Source organism: Loxodonta africana, chromosome 2 (genome assembly GCF_030014295.1).
Source record: "Loxodonta africana isolate mLoxAfr1 chromosome 2, mLoxAfr1.hap2, whole genome shotgun sequence".
In the NCBI taxonomy this organism is placed as follows: domain Eukaryota; kingdom Metazoa; phylum Chordata; class Mammalia; order Proboscidea; family Elephantidae; genus Loxodonta; species Loxodonta africana.
In genome coordinates, this window is record NC_087343.1 from 161984573 (window position 1) to 162000401 (window position 15829).

The 15829-nt window shown below is 39.9% G+C and overlaps 1 protein-coding gene across 1 annotated transcript; it reads left to right on the plus strand.

Annotated features, from left to right (window-relative positions):
* The first annotated feature begins 253 nt into the window (after positions 1-253).
* Positions 254-11386, plus strand: LOC135230431 (double-headed protease inhibitor, submandibular gland-like). Its single transcript, XM_064279707.1, has 5 exons — positions 254-644; positions 1373-1415; positions 1676-1855; positions 10937-10979; positions 11169-11386. Exons 1-5 carry the CDS (start codon positions 470-472, stop codon positions 11277-11279), a joined length of 552 nt encoding a protein of 183 aa, XP_064135777.1. The 5' UTR covers positions 254-469; the 3' UTR covers positions 11280-11386.
* The last annotated feature ends 4443 nt before the right edge of the window (positions 11387-15829 follow it).

The following is a 15829-nucleotide window of genomic DNA, read 5'->3' on the forward strand; positions in this document are numbered from 1 at the left end:
ATCTATTAAACAGCGTTAATACTGATCTACATATTTTAGAAGCATATTTTAAATATTTACAAGCAAATGCATACCATGCGCCTTAATAAAACATTGTAACGTATCTTCATACTCTATAAAGCTAGGCATTATCAAGGCTGTTAATGTTATCCACTACTATTCAAATTAGAGGAATGTCCTTGTCTCTAGTTTCCATTTCAACTCACCTGCATGCAATATTCTTTATAAACGCTATTTTAGTCTTTAATTTCTCTTACTTAGGACTTTATTTGTTCTCAAATACAGCAATGCCATTGTATTTGCTGAGAACACCTGAGGATCATTACATAAAGCATCTTTTGTTAGATAATTTCAGGGTGTACATGTTCCAAGAATCTATACACCAACATAACAAGGAAGCCTTCTTTGACAGAGGGAATCCCCTTATCTTGGGTTAATAAGCAGTCATTGCTAAAAAGGTTAACTCCTAATGAGAGCGGGACCCTGGCTTGGTATATTATATATTTGGCAAATTGTTCTGTCTTGGGACTTCCTGCCACAGAGCAGCATAGCTCCGCCAACCTCATTCACCATCACTATGAAGGGCATCACTGCTTTTGCCATTCTTGCTGCGGCAGCCACTGCATGGGCTACCTCTCCACCTGGTGAGTCAGCATCCTTCTTAATACCCATGCCTTTATATTGATTGCAATATATTCATCCTTCAAATGTTGAAATCTGAAGAAATTTTAGAAGGTATGTATTTGAATTGTCCAGGGGAAGTGAGTCAGACCTTCAGGGAGAGGATGAGAGGATGACAGAATGATAAGGATTGTGGGTTCTCTTCTCCGTTCCTGATCACGACCCCTCAGGTTTCTGAATTCCCCTTTCAGAGACAATCCATGCAGCTTTGGAACCAATAACCAACCCTAACCATGTGCATGCTCACAGGAACCCGTGGACATCCTATGAGATCACCACCATTTCTCATATGGCCGGGGCTTTTCTCCCAATTTTTACTGGGGTCACATACAGGTTGTTTTCATTCTGAGTTTGTCCCTGAATGAAGAAGTGGCTTCTCTTAGGGTTGGACTTGACTTGGAATATTGGGACATGGGATTTGGTTCCAACGGATTAAGTTTTGCACCTCTAACTGTGGAATTTTCTCTTTTTTTTTCGATTTCTCCTCCCTAATTGTCTCGCCCCACTCTTCTGTGGTGATCAAGCTGTAGGGACAGAGGTAAGTCCAATCTTTTCTGTGTGGTCTTTCTAAAAATTAAATCAGAGCTGAGGTGTGAATAGAGCTGAACCAGCTCACTGGGAACTAAAATAGTTCCTCAAGGGATAAAAATATCCTGCTCTGCATTGTCTTGTGATGTTTCCTTCTTTAAAGAATTTAAAAGGAATCTCCTTGCAAAAGGAAAACAGCAGCTAAAGTAAACCTTTAACTTTTAGCAACATTTAAAACTTTTCTGAGTATTTCTTACATTCATTGTGCCAGCGAACTTTCACTACAAGATTACTATTCCTTTCTTAAAAAGCAAATTTTCATCTTATTTATGGCACGCTTTAGGTCTGGTTCACTGCCATAGCACAGCACTTGGTGCACAGCAGATGTTCTGGACGTGTTTGCTGAAAAGCTGAAGAGGCCAGTACTCTTTCCACCCTTCTCCCTCTTCTAACATCTTGCTATGAGAATGATTGTGGAATTGAAGGAAGGGAACACAGGACGCAATTTTTTGTTACAATTGCAGGTGAATTGTTCCCAATACTACCCAAAAAGCACAGGAATTGCTTGCTCCAAGCTGCGGAAACCAGTATGTGGCACAGATCAGATAACTTACAGTAATGAATGCATGGTCTGCCTGAGAAACCGGTAAGGATAATAATCAATTTGGAGCTCTTCCTATAAATCATAAAACACATCTTCGTCAAAATCAACTTGGTTTTTTAAAACATGCTCTGAAAAATGTTACCATTTTGGCAGACTCCTTCAAGACCTCTTGAACATTTCTTTGTTGAAAAAAGTGTTTAGTCTTATGTCTAAGGATATATATTTGTTTGCTATCCATCCAATGCTCATTCATATTACACACTGTGCCTGGGGCATTAGTTGGAACATATATAAATGGATGCCCACATTACATTGGAGGGAACTGGGACTTAGGAAAGAAACGTATCTTGGCCAGGGTTCTTAGAATCTCCTGTGTTACATTCTTCTTCCTTGCTTAATGGAACTCAGAAAACACAGCTATTCTTTCTTTTCTAAGTATTAGATTTCTGCTCTCTAACAGTTAAGTTGTTAGCCATAGACACTCTTGTAAGACTCTATCCCTCACACGGCAGAGAAAATAAATGTTGCTTCTCATGGTCACCTGAAAAAGTCCAGGGAAGAAAGTGATGTTACAAATAGATAGTTGGAATCATCATCTCCCCACCACCGTTTAATATTAAACCTTCACTTTTCACAAGATCTGAGACTCTGGAAAAATGAAAGAGCAGATACAACCAGTCATTCTACCAAGGTGAAAACATGATTTTGTGATTAATGGTTAAAATCATGGGCTTTGAAGCTTCGACATCAGATATCTGGATTAGAATCCAGGAAGCATTTATTAGATCCTGCCATTAGGCAATTACTCAAGCCACTATAAGCTTAAGTTTTCTCATCTGCAAAAAGTAAATTATGGAGGAGACTGGGGAAGATGGCGGACTAGGTAGACGCTACCTCGGATCCCCCTTGCAACAAAGAATCAGAAAAACAAGTGAATCGATCACGTACATAACAATCTACGAACCCTGAACAACAAACACAGATTTAGAGACGGAAAAAGAACAAATACGGGCAAGCAGTGATTGTTTTCAGAGCCTGGAGCCAGCGTACCAGTCAGGTAACCTTTGGCACCCGATTTAGGGCAGAGCCCAGGGGAGCAGATGGCGCAAACAAGGGGCCCAGCCCTAACAAGGGGCCCAGCCCTACCCCCTGAACTCACCCTGGGAGGGGGCCCAGCCGGTTCGCACGGGCGGCGTGGCGACGCAGCCGGCAGGAGAAGTCCCTGGGAGGCAGTGACTGGTCTTGGAGTGGGGAGAGCAGCGTCCCAGCCAGGACACGCGGTCACGGCACAAGCACGGGGAGCTGCTCCACTCACATGAACTAACCCCGGGAGGGGGCCCAGCCAGTTCGCGGAGGCGGCACGGCGACGTGGCTGGTGGGACGAGAAGTCCCCGGAAGGCAGCGACTGATTTTGGAGTCGAGAGGGCACCGTCCCAGCAGGGGAACCTTGCCGTTGGGCGTGGGGCTGGCAGCGGAGGATCTGACCATGACTTCAGCGGGCCAGACCCCCCGGGGGCAATTTCCACACAGCCAGCACACATAGGCGACACGCCCTGTGGGAATCTCAGATATAATAGTCATTCCAAGCAAGACAAGCAACTCTGGCTATATTCTGAGGTGCTACTCTCCTATCTCTCTGATCCCTCCCCCACCCTCCCCAGGCGGCTTCATTAACATCCGAATTGCCTGAGCCAGAGGGAGAACGGCTCCTCTGGCTCCGCCGAGGCTTTGCTTTTCTCCCCTTTTTTTTTTTTTTCTTTTGGTCTTTTCCTGATCCACTCTTTCGGCCTGAGAGAAGGAACAACAACAACAATAAAAAAAAAAAAAAAAAAACCCAGGGACCAAAAATCCACCCCTAATTGGACTAAAAACACAGAACCAGCTACAGCCATGCATATACAATCCAAACCTCAGACTTTCATCCTTACAGGGAACAAGGTGGCAAGTATAATCCAAAGGCAATTCTGATAGGGATCTGATTGCATTTTTTTTAGCGGATTTTCTGGAAAAACTAGTTTCCCAGTGATGACTCGGAGACAGCAGTCCATATCAAACCACATAAAGAAGCAGACCATGACAGCTTCTACAACCCCCCCAAACAAAAGAATCAAAATCTTTCCCAAATGAAGATACAATCCTGGAATTATCAGATACAGAATATAAAAAACTAATTTACAGAATGCTTCAAGACATCAGAAACGAAATAAGGCGAACTGCAGAAAAAGCCAAGGAACACCCAGATAAAACTGTTGAAGAACTCAAAAAGATTATTCAAGAACATAGTGGACAAATTAATAAGTTGCAAGAATCCATAGAGAGACAGCATGTAGAAATCCAAAAGATTAACAATAAAATTACAGAATTAGACAACGCAATAGGAAGTCGGAGGAGCAGACTCGAGCAATTAGAATGAAGACCAGGGAATCAACACCAACATAGCTGAAAAAAAATCAGATAAAAGAATTTAAAAAAAATGAAGAAACCCTAAGAATCATGTGGGACTCTATCAAGAAGGATAACTTGCAGGTGATTGGAGTCCCAGAACAGGGAGGGGGGACAGAAAACACAGAGAAAATAGTTGAAGAACTCCAGACACAACACTTCCCTGACATCATGAAAGATGAAAGGATATCTATCCAAGATGCTCATCGAACCCCATTTAAGATTGATCCAAAAAGAAAAACACCAAGACATATTATCATCAAACTCGCCAAAACCAAAGATAAACAGAAAATTTTAAAAGCAGCCAGGGAGAAAAGAAAGGTTTCCTTCAAGGGAGAATCAATAAGAATAAGTTCAGACTACTCAGCAGAAACCATGCAGGCAAGAAGGGAATGGGACGACATATACAGAGCACTGAAGGAGAAAAACTGCCAGCCAAGGATCATATATCCAGCAAAACTCTCTCTGAAATATGAAGGCGAAATTAAGATATTTACAGACAAACACAAGTTTAGAGAATTTGCAAAAACCAAACCAAAGCTACAAGAAATACTAAAGGATATTGTTTGGTCAGAAAACCAATAATATCAGATATCAGCACAACACAAGGTCACAAAACAGAACATCCTGATATCAACTCAAATAGGGAAATCAGAAAAACAAATTAAGATTAATTAAAAAAAAATACACATAACAGGGAATCATGGAAGTCAATAGGTAAAAGATCACAATAATCAAAAAGAGGGACTAAATACAGGAGGCATTGAACTGCCATATGGAGAGTGATACAAGGCGATATAGAACGATACAAGTTAGGTTTTTACTTAGAAAAATAGGGGTAAATAATAAGGTAACCACAAAAAGGTATAACAACTCCATAACTCAAGATAAAAGCCAAGAAAAACATAACGACTCAACAAACATGAAGTCAAACACTACGAAAATGAGGATCTCACAATTTACTAAGAAAAACGCCTCAGCACAAAAAAGTATGTGGAAAAATGAAATTGTCAACAACACACATAAAAAGGCATCAAAATGACAGCACTAAACACTTATTTATCTATAATTACGCTGAATGTAAATGGACTAAATGCACCAATAAAGAGACAGAGAGTCACGGACTGGATAAAGAAACACGATCCATCTATATGCTGCCTACAAGTGACACACCTTAGACTTAGAGACACAAACAAACGAAAACTCAAAGGATGGAAAAAAATATATCAAGCAAACAATAAGCAAAAAAGAAGAGGAGTAGCAATATTAATTTCTGACAAAATAGACTTTAGACTTAAATCCACCACAAAGGATAAAGAAGGACACTATATAATGATAAAAGGGACAATTGATCAGGAAGACATAACCATATTAAATATTTATGCACCCAATGACAGGGCTGCAAGATACATAAATCAAATTTTAACAGAATTGAAAAGTGAGATAGACACCTCCACAATTATAGTAGGAGACTTCAACACACCACTTTCGGAAAAGGACAGGACATCCAGTAAGAAGCTCAATAGAGACACGGAAGACCTAATTGCAACAATCAACCAACTTGACCTCATTGACTTATACAGAACTCACCACCCAACTGCTGCAAAGTATACTTTTTTTTCTAGCGCACATGGAACATTCTCTAGACTAGACCACATATTAGGTCATAAAACAAACCTTTGCAGAATCCAAAACATCGAAATATTACAAAGCATCTTCTCAGACCACAAGGCAGTAACACTAGAATTCAATAACAGAAAAACTAGGGAAAAGAAATCAAATACGTCGAAACTGAACAATACCCTCCTGAAAAAAGACTGGGTTATAGAAGACATCAAGGAGGGAATAAGGAAATTCATAGAATGCAACGAGAATGAAAATACTTCCTATCAAAACCTCTGGGACACAGCAAAAGCAGTGCTAAAAGGCCAATTTATATCAATAAATGCACACATACAAGAAGAAGAAAGAGCCAAAAGCAGAGAACTGTCCCGACAACTTGAACAAATAGAAAGTGAGCAACAAAAGAATCCATCAGGCACCAGAAGAAAACAAATAATAAAAATTAGAGCTGAACTAAATGAATTAGAGAACGGAAGAACAATTGAAAGAATTAACAAAGCCAAAAGCTGGTTCTTTGAAAAAATTAACAAAATTGATAAACCATTGGCTAGACTGACTAAAGAAATACAGGAAACAAATAACCCGAATAAGAAACGAGAAGGGCCACATCACAACAGAACCAAATGAAATTAAAAGAATCATTTCAGATCATTATGAAAAATTGTACTCTAACAAATTTGAAAACCTAGAAGAAATGGATGAATTCCTGGAAAAACACTACCTACCTAAACTAACACATTCAGAAGTAGAACAACTAAATAGACCCATAAAAAAAAAAAAGAGATTTCAGAAACGGTAATCAAAAAACTCCCAACAAAAAAAAGCCCTGGCCCGGACGGCTTCACTGCAGAGTTCTACCAAACTTTCAGAGAAGAGTTAACACCACTACTACTGAAGGTATTTCAAAGCATAGAAAATGACGGAATACTACCCAACTCACTCTATGAAGCCACCATCTCCCTGATACCAAAACTGGGTAAAGACATTACAAAAAAAGAAAATTATAGACCTATATCCCTCATGAACATAGATGCAAAAATCCTCAACAAAATTCTAGCCAATAGAATCCAACAACACATCAAAAAAATAATTCACCATGATCAAGTGGGATTTATACCAGGTATGCAAGGCTGGTTTAATATCAGAAAAACCATTAATGTAATCCATCACATAAATAAAACAAAAGACAAAAACCACATGATCTTATCAATTGATGCAGAAAAGGCATTTGACAAAGTCCAACACCCTTTTATGATAAAAACTCTTACCAAAATAGGAATTGAAGGAAAATTCCTCAGCATAATAAAGGGCATCTATGCAAAGCCAACAGCCAATATCACTCTAAATGGAGAGAACCTGAAAGCATTTCCCTTGAGAACGGGAACCAGACAAGGATGCCCTTTATCACCACTCTTATTCAACATCGTGCTAGAAATCCTAGCCAGGGCAATTAGGCTAGACAAAGAAATAAAAGGTATCCGGATTGGCAAGGACGAAGTAAAATTATCTCTATTTGCAGATGACATGATCTTATACACAGAAAACCCTAAGGAATCCTCCAGAAAACTACTGAAACTAATAGAAGAGTTTGGCAGAGTCTCAGGTTATAAAATAAACATACAAAAATCACTTGGATTCCTCTACATCAACAAAAAGAACACCGAAGAGGAAATAACCAAATCAATACCATTCACAGTAGCCCCCAAGAAGATAAAACACTTAGGAATAAATCTTACCAAGGATGTAAAAGACCTATACAAAGAAAACTACAAAGCTCTACTACAAGAAATTCAAAAAGACATACTTAAGTGGAAAAACATACCCTGCTCATGGATAGGAAGACTTAACATAGTAAAAATGTCTATTCTACCAAAAGCCATCTATGCATATAACGCACTTCCGATCCAAATTCCAATGTCATATTTTAAGGGGATAGAGAAACAAATCACCAATTTCATATGGAAGGGAAAGAAGCCCGGATAAGTAATGCACTACTGAAAAAGAAGAAGAAAGTGGGAGGCCTCACTTTACCTGATTTCAGAAGCTATTATACAGCCACAGTAGTCAAAACAGCCTGGTACTGGTACAACAACAGACACATAGACCAGTGGAGCAGAATTGAGAACCCAGATATAAATCCATCCACGTATGAGCAGCTGATATTTGACAAAGGACCAGTGTCAGTTAATTGGGGAAAAGATAGTTTTTTAAAAAATGGTGCTGGCATAACTGGATATCCATTTGCAAAAAAATGAAACAGGACCCATACCTCACACCATGCACAAAAACTAACTCCAAGTGGATCAAAGACCTAAACATAAAGACTAAAAGGATAAAGATCATGGAAGAAAAAATAGGGACAACCCTAGGAGCTCTAATACAAGGCATAAACAGAATACAAAACATTACCAAAAATGATGACGAGAAACCCGATAACTGGGAGCTCCTAAAAATCAAACACCTATGCTCATCTAAAGACTTCACCAAAAGAGGAAAAAGACCACCTACAGACTGGGAAAGAATTTTCAGCTATGACATCTCCGACCAGCGCCTGATCTCTAAAATCTACATGATTCTGTCAAAACTCAACCACAAAAAGACAAACAACCCAATCAAGAAGTGGGCAAAGGATATGAACACACATTTCACTAAAGAAGATATTCAGGCAGCTAACAGATACATGAGAAAACGCTCTCGATCATTAGCCATTAGAGAAATGCAAATTAAAACTATGATGAGATTCCATCTCACACCAACAAGGCTGGCATTAATCCAAAAAACACAAAATAATAAATGTTGGAGAGGTTGCGGAGAGACTGGAACTCTTAAACACTGCTGGTGGGAATGTGAAATGGTACAACCACTTTGGAAATCCATCTGGCTTTATCTTAAACAGTTAGAAATAGAACTACCATACAACCCAGAAATCCCACTCCTCGGAATATACCCTAGAGAAACAAGAGCCTTCACACAAACAGATATATGCACACCCATGTTTATTGCAGCTCTGTTTATAATAGCAAAAAGCTGGAAGCAACCAAGGTGTCCATCAATGGATGAATGGTTAAATAAATTGTGGTATATTCACACAATGGAATACTACGCATCAATAAAGAACAGTGAGGAATCTGAAACATTTCATAGCATGGAGGAACCTGGAAGGCATTATGCTGAGCGAAATTAGTCAGAGGCAAAAGGACAAATATTGTATAAGACCACTATTATAAGATCTTGAGAAATAGTAAAAACTGAGAAGAACACATACTTTTGTGGTTACGAGGGGGGAGGGAGGGAGGGAGAGGGTTTTTTATTGATTAATTAGTAGATAAGAACTGCTTTAGGTGAAGGGAAGGAGAACACTCAATACATGGAAGGTCAGCTCAATTGGACTGGACCAAAAGCAAAGAAGTTTCCGGGATAAAATGAGTGCTTCAAAGGTCAGCGGAGAAAGGGCGGGGGTCTGGGGACCATGGTTTGAGGGGACTTCTAAGTCAATTGGCAAAATAATTCTATTATGAAAACATTCTGCATCCCACTTTGAAATGTGGCATCTGGGGTCTTAAATGCTAGCAAGCGGCCATCTAAGATGCATCAATTGGTCTCAACCCAGAACACCAAGGTCACATGACAACTTAGAGCCCAAGAGACAGAAAGGGCCACATGAACCAGAGACCTACATCATCCTGAGACCAGAAGAACTAGTTGGTGCCCGGCCACAATCGATGACTGCCCTGACAGGGAGCACAACAGAGAACTCCTGAGGGAGCAGATCAGTGGGATGCAGACCCCAAATTCTCATAAAAAGACCATACTTAATGGTGTGACTGAGACTAGAGGAATCCTGGCGGCCATGGTCCCCAGACCTTCTGTTGGCACAGGACAGGAACCATCCCCGAAGACAACTCATCAGACATGAAAGGGACTGGTCAGCGGGGGGGTAGAGAGATGCTGATGAAGAGTGAGCTAATTATATCAGGTGGACACTTGAGATTGTGTTGGCAACTCTTGTCTGGAGGGGGGATGGGGGGATAGAGAGAGAGGGAAGCTGACAAAATTGTCTCAAAAGGAGAGACTGAAAGGGCTGACTCAATAGGGGGAGAGCAAGTGGGAGTACGGAGTAAGATGTATGTAAACTTATATGTCACAGACTGATTGGATTTGTAAACGTTCACTTGAAGCTCAACAAAAGTTAATAAAAATAAACAAATAAATAAATTATACTAGCATTTAACATTACCTGTGAGAACACATGTAATATGTTAGTGAAGCATCTGAGCAGAGTGAATATGCATAAAAATAAGCCCTTCTTTATTCTTATCCCTTTCTTCGTTTTCTAATATTTTCCAGCTTTTCTGAGTATTTACAGTCAAGTATGATAGTGTTCTGTTGTGCATAATGTCGGAACCAACTCGACAGCACCTAACAACAACAACGATAGCAAACATTGTTCAGAATGAGTTCTCTCAGACCATACATGCTCACAAACTAATAAAAATGTAAAAGATTAAAGATTGATGAGCTCTTGTTGATAATATTATCTCCTGTCTTCTTTTTGAAGAAAGGTCCAGTAACTTGCTTTGGAAAATCAGTCGGTGAAAACCCTATTGATCACAACAGTCTGATCCTGTTGTGCATGGGGTTGCCATGACTTAAGGACTGACTCAATGGCAGCTAGCAACAGCGACAACATCCTCTTTTTAGAAGGCAAGAGTATAATATTCAGGAATAAGAAGTAGCTATAAGGAAATCATGCAGAGAATGACTACCCAAAATGGATTTGGACATATTATTTTTTTAAACACAAAATTCTTTTCTGACTATATTATGGCTTTCATTTTCATCTAAATATTGGTGGACTATTTTTTTAAATGCCCAATCTTCTCTTAATGTTGATCTTATTTTCTTAAAATCTTGAAAAGCCATCATCTATCAAAGATATTTGTGGCCAATATTAGCCCCAGTCAGAAAACAGAGAGTGATGCATATCTGTATTTTACTCTGTAGATTAAGAAATCTCAAATAACTTCATTACACATTTAATAAAATCTTGTCTTCCAGAGAAAAAGGAAATCAACTCAGAAAACTTCATGATAATGAATGTGTAAGTAGAGGCAGAAATTCTCTTTATTCTTAGTTTAAAATGTCACAGTAATCCCTCACTTTCATAGAGAATAACTGTTTAAAAATATATATTTTTGGAAATTATCTATTACTACTGTAGGTAAGGGGTCCTGGTGGCACAGTGGTTAAAACGTTTTTGCTTTTTTTTTTTTTTTTCGGTGGGGAGTAGGTTCAATGCACTGGATATTCTAAAATATGTACTATGGAGTTCACACCTTTCTGTGGATCTGATGGAAAACTGTATGGCAACAAATGTTCACTTTGCAACGCTGTTGTGTAAAAAATGACTGTCCTCATCCTACACAGAGGAAACAGACCCACAGAGGGGGAAAGGACTTGCCCAGGGCCACACAGCAAGTCAAGGATCAACCTGGGTCTTTTACAAGAAGTTGCCCATATGACCTGCAGCCCTGTGCGGGGCCAGGGTGGTGGGGAGGGCCTGCCGCTTCTCCTGCCCTGTCCCATTTCCTCCTGCTGTATTATGTTTATCTTGCCTGTCTCCTGCAACCAGAATGTTGCCCCCTGAATGTGGGAACCCTTGTCTTGTTCACTGCTACACCCCCAGTGCCTACAACAGAGCCTGGCACATAGTCGGCACTCAACAGATATTTGTTAAAGGGATGAATGAATAAGAAGAAACTAGACACTGAGAAGTGATGTGAGGGCCTGGGAGGCACATGTCCCTGACTCTGTGCTTGGGCAGCATCTGTATCCACCTGGGCCCACGGCCCTGCGATGCACACGTGTGTCTACAGGGCATGTACACCTCACAGGACTGGCCTTCAGCTCTTCACATTTACAGCTCACTCCTGGAAGTGACCCTGTGAGATTGGCACTAATGTTACCCCATTCTGCAGAGGAGGCTACCAAGGCACAGAGAAGTTAAGTAACTTGCCCAAGGTCACACAGCTAGTAAGTAGCAAAGCTCAGGTGACCCCATGTCCAGTGCTCCTCCTGCTGCCCACAGCTGGCACAGAAGTCCCCTACCCCAGGTGTGTGCAGCTGTGAGAGCTCATGTGGCCCCCTACCCCTGACTGGCTGAGTGGGTACCTCTGTGAGCCCTGGTGTGGGAGAGCCACAGAGCTCAGTGGTTAAGCTCAAAGCCTCAGTAGCTTCGTGACGTTGGCTAAGCAACTGAATCTGTCTGAGTTTCAGTGTCCTCATCTGAGAAATGGAGGTGGCCAGACTGACCTCACGGGGTCATCTCACATCACCCTTTAAGCATGGTAGCCTGTTCCCAAGGACCTACCCTGTGTCTCCCTTCCTGGGGCCAGCTGCCACTGATTCTCTGGTGATTCCCCAAATACCACCACCAGTTCTGACTTCTTCCCTGAGCTCCCGTGACCCTGGGTACATGCCTTTGGCTGTCCCACAGACACCCCAGACAGACCCAAAGCAGCCCACCCTCCAATCTGGGCACTCCGTTCAGGTTCCTCCCTTGCCCCGTCTGCCCAGTGTAAGTACTAAGTTTAATACCTTATCTGCAGAAACGTCCTCTCCTGCAAAGCCAGAAACCATCTTAGCTAACTAGCAAGCTAGATGGTACCATGAAGCGGAAGCATGAGATCACCCCTGATAATCAGACTGTTTTACAGAAAGACAGAAAAAGGAAAGAAGAGAGAAAGAAATAGAAAGAAAGAAGCAAACTGAAGCTGGGAAGATGAGAAACTTGATTAATATTATAACAATACTAAGTGGCAGATCAAAGGGAAATTTTCAGATTCTTTAGCTCCTAACAGGGGTTTTTAATACCGTATTGAATTTCTTTTTTCCACCATGTTAAAACTAAGTGATTGATTACTCACTCCTCATCCCGGTTTACTTATCTGGTTTCTTGACCTAAGAATATGAAGCTTTTCATTTAAAATCTTCAAAGCTTTCATTTGTAAAAAAAAATGTTTCTTCTTGTAGGACGAGCAGTGGCAAACTCTCTTTGGTAAAATACGGATTGTGCTGAGTCTCCCAGATGCTCAAGGACCAAGCCTCCTCCGACAAATTCCACCTTAGAGAACTGATTTCTGTAGGACGCCTGTGGAAGCAAGGGGTGGTTTAGTACAAACATATGAGTCTGATTCTTCAATAAAAGATTCTCAGAAAGAAACAGACTGTCAGACTTGTCTCTGGAGATGCAATTCTTCTTCTAAAGGAAACTACGTTCATTTTCTCAAACGATGAAAAAAAAAAAAAAGCCAAACCCATTGCGTTCAAGCCGATTCTGACTCATGGTGACCTTCTGTAGTCACATGGAAATATTTTGTCTTTCTCTATTCAGTTTGGGAGCTGGTGATTGTGCACACACTGGTGGGAGGAGAATCTATTAACAAGCATACCGTCAAAAAAAAAAAAAAAACGACTCAACCTTTTCAAGGAGCCATGGCTCAAGGAGTGGATCTGACCACTTGTCTCACATTACCTTTAGCTACATAGATGAAAAGTGGAAAATTAAAATTTGGAGTAAGATAAAGTGAGAATCCACAATACTATGACTAATCAGAATAGACCAAGAGTAACATATATAATTTAGGTATCAGCATTTAAAGTGGAATCAGTCATATTTATATGAACACATGTAAAAGAAGGCATCATGGTAGGGGAACAGATTTAAAAATAAATACTATCTGGTTAATGTCGAAGGTACTAAGAAAGACTGAGTAAAACACAAGGGAGCTGGAAAAGATGGGGGTATATGCAGGACTGTTATGCAATAGAGAAACTAGAATTTTCTTAGGTCTGTGACTCCACAGGAAGGAAAATGATCATTAATATACCCTGCAGAGATAGATATTTTTACCTTAGTAAGAAAACTATTTCTTAACAGTCTGCAAACAGGAGAAAAATTATGCTCTATAAGTTCATCTGTTTAGAGCACAAGGATTGTTTAACACAAGTTGGTTGACTGCTTGCCAGCTAATGCTGTAGAAAGGATTTGTGTGTTTTTTCCTAGAAATACATATAGAATTGTCACTAGGTGTCAGGCACTGTAAGATGTGGAAAAAGGTGATAAAAGGAGGCAGAAAAGAAAAAAGAAAAAGAAAAATGAGTCCATGCCATGAAGAAAATTGCAGACAAGTCAGAGAGGCAGGCTTTTAAAGAGCTGAATAGTTCAGAACTATTAAAAGTTCAAGGAGCTCCGGCGGCACCGTGGTAAAACACTCAGCCACTAACCAGAAGGTCGGCAGTTGCAATCAACCAGCTGCTCTGCAAGAGAAAGATGCGGCAGTCTGCTTCCGTAAAGGCTTTCAGCTTTGGAAACCCTACAGAGCAGTTCTACTCTGTCCTATAGGGTCATATGAGGCGACTGGACGGCAATGGGTGTTGAAGGTTTAGTAAAAGCGGAAAGGAAGAAATAAGATGTTTATTACATAATGAGTTAGGTTTTCAGAATTTTATCCTTTCTTTTTTTTCATATATAAAAGTAAAATATATGGCAATATTAGTATAAAGGTCAGGAGGGGTGAAATGAAAGTATACTATTGTAAGGTTCTTTAGATGAAGTGGTTTAATATCACTAAAGTTAGACTGTGATAAGTTAAGCCTCTGTACAATAAACCTTAAAACAACAAACACTAAATAGCAAAAGTTTACAGCTAATAAGCTAACCAAAAAAAAAAAAAAAAAACAAACCCCAAACCAAACCTGTTGCCATTGAGTCGATTCCAACTCAGTGATCCTATAGGACGGAGTAGAACTGCCCCACAGAGTTTCCAAGGAACGCCTGGTGGGTTTGAACTGCTGACCTTTTGGTTAGCAGTGGTAGCTCTTAACCACTATGCCACCAGAGTTTCCAAATAAGCTAACAAAGGGTAAGTAATGGAATTATTAAAAAAAAAAAAAAATTCAAAACAAGAAAAAAAAGAAGAGGGAAAACGGGAAAAAAGAACAGATGAGGTGACTACTAAATAAGCTACATGTAGAAGTAGAAATTACACGGGAACTTACAAACTATTTTGAACTTAATAAAAATAAAATAACATCAGAGTTTATGGAATCCTGCTAGAGCTGTTCGTAGTGGAAATTTATAGCAGGAAGTGCTTACATTACACTTCCTTTAAAGGATCTACAGTCATTTCCTTAGGTAATTGTACACAGAAAAAGGGTGAATACTTATGTATTTCAAAACTGTTAGAACAGGATCTGGGTTGACATTGCTACCCAAGGACTCAAAAGTTATCGTGGCTTGCATTTTAAAGTGGATGCTTATGAGGCCTATATAAATGATGTCCAGGTCCAAGTCCAGTTCACAATGAGTCAGTTTGGTCCGTAGACCCATTTGATCACTATCTTTTTGATCCCTGAATAAATAATAAGAGTAAATACATTTAGTAGTTGTGACAATGCCTATATTGCGATATTGCTGTTTTTGATATCATGGTGAGTAAGACCAAGTGGAAGCCTCCAGAACTGACAGTTTTCTCATTTTGGCAAAGATATAATATCAACTTTCTTGGAGAAAAAAAAGCAGAAATTAGTACCATCCTTATAGACCTAATGTTTGCAGGGGTGATGATTTCTGTCATATTTTTTATTTATTTTATCAGCCTAGACCACACAAAACAAAAACATGCAAACAAACAAAAGATGTAGTATCTTCCTTAGAGCAGATTAATGTAGTTTTAAGCACTTAGTAATTTACAATGGATCTGGAAAATGCATTATTTCTGATTCCTTTCAAGAGAGAGGACCAGAGATAGTTTGCTTTCATTTGGAACGGACAAAATCATATAATTAGTTTTGTCCCATGGCCGTGTTGAACTCTCTCCTCTTGGGCCATAAGAATCTGAAAAGATGGGCCACCCAGACATCCTGCAAAGCATCACACTGGCCCACTAT

Bases quoted from the DNA above. Each gene is read 5' to 3' on its own strand.
- LOC135230431 (XM_064279707.1), top strand. From the start codon at position 470: ATGAGAGCGGGACCCTGGCTTGGTATATTATATATTTGGCAAATTGTT. The intron at 645-1,372 runs GTGAGTCAGCAT...CCTTCTTTAAAG, and splicing joins ATGGGCTACCTCTCCACCTG to AATTTAAAAGGAATCTCCTT. The intron at 1,856-10,936 runs GTAAGGATAATA...CTTGTCTTCCAG, and splicing joins ATGGTCTGCCTGAGAAACCG to AGAAAAAGGAAATCAACTCA.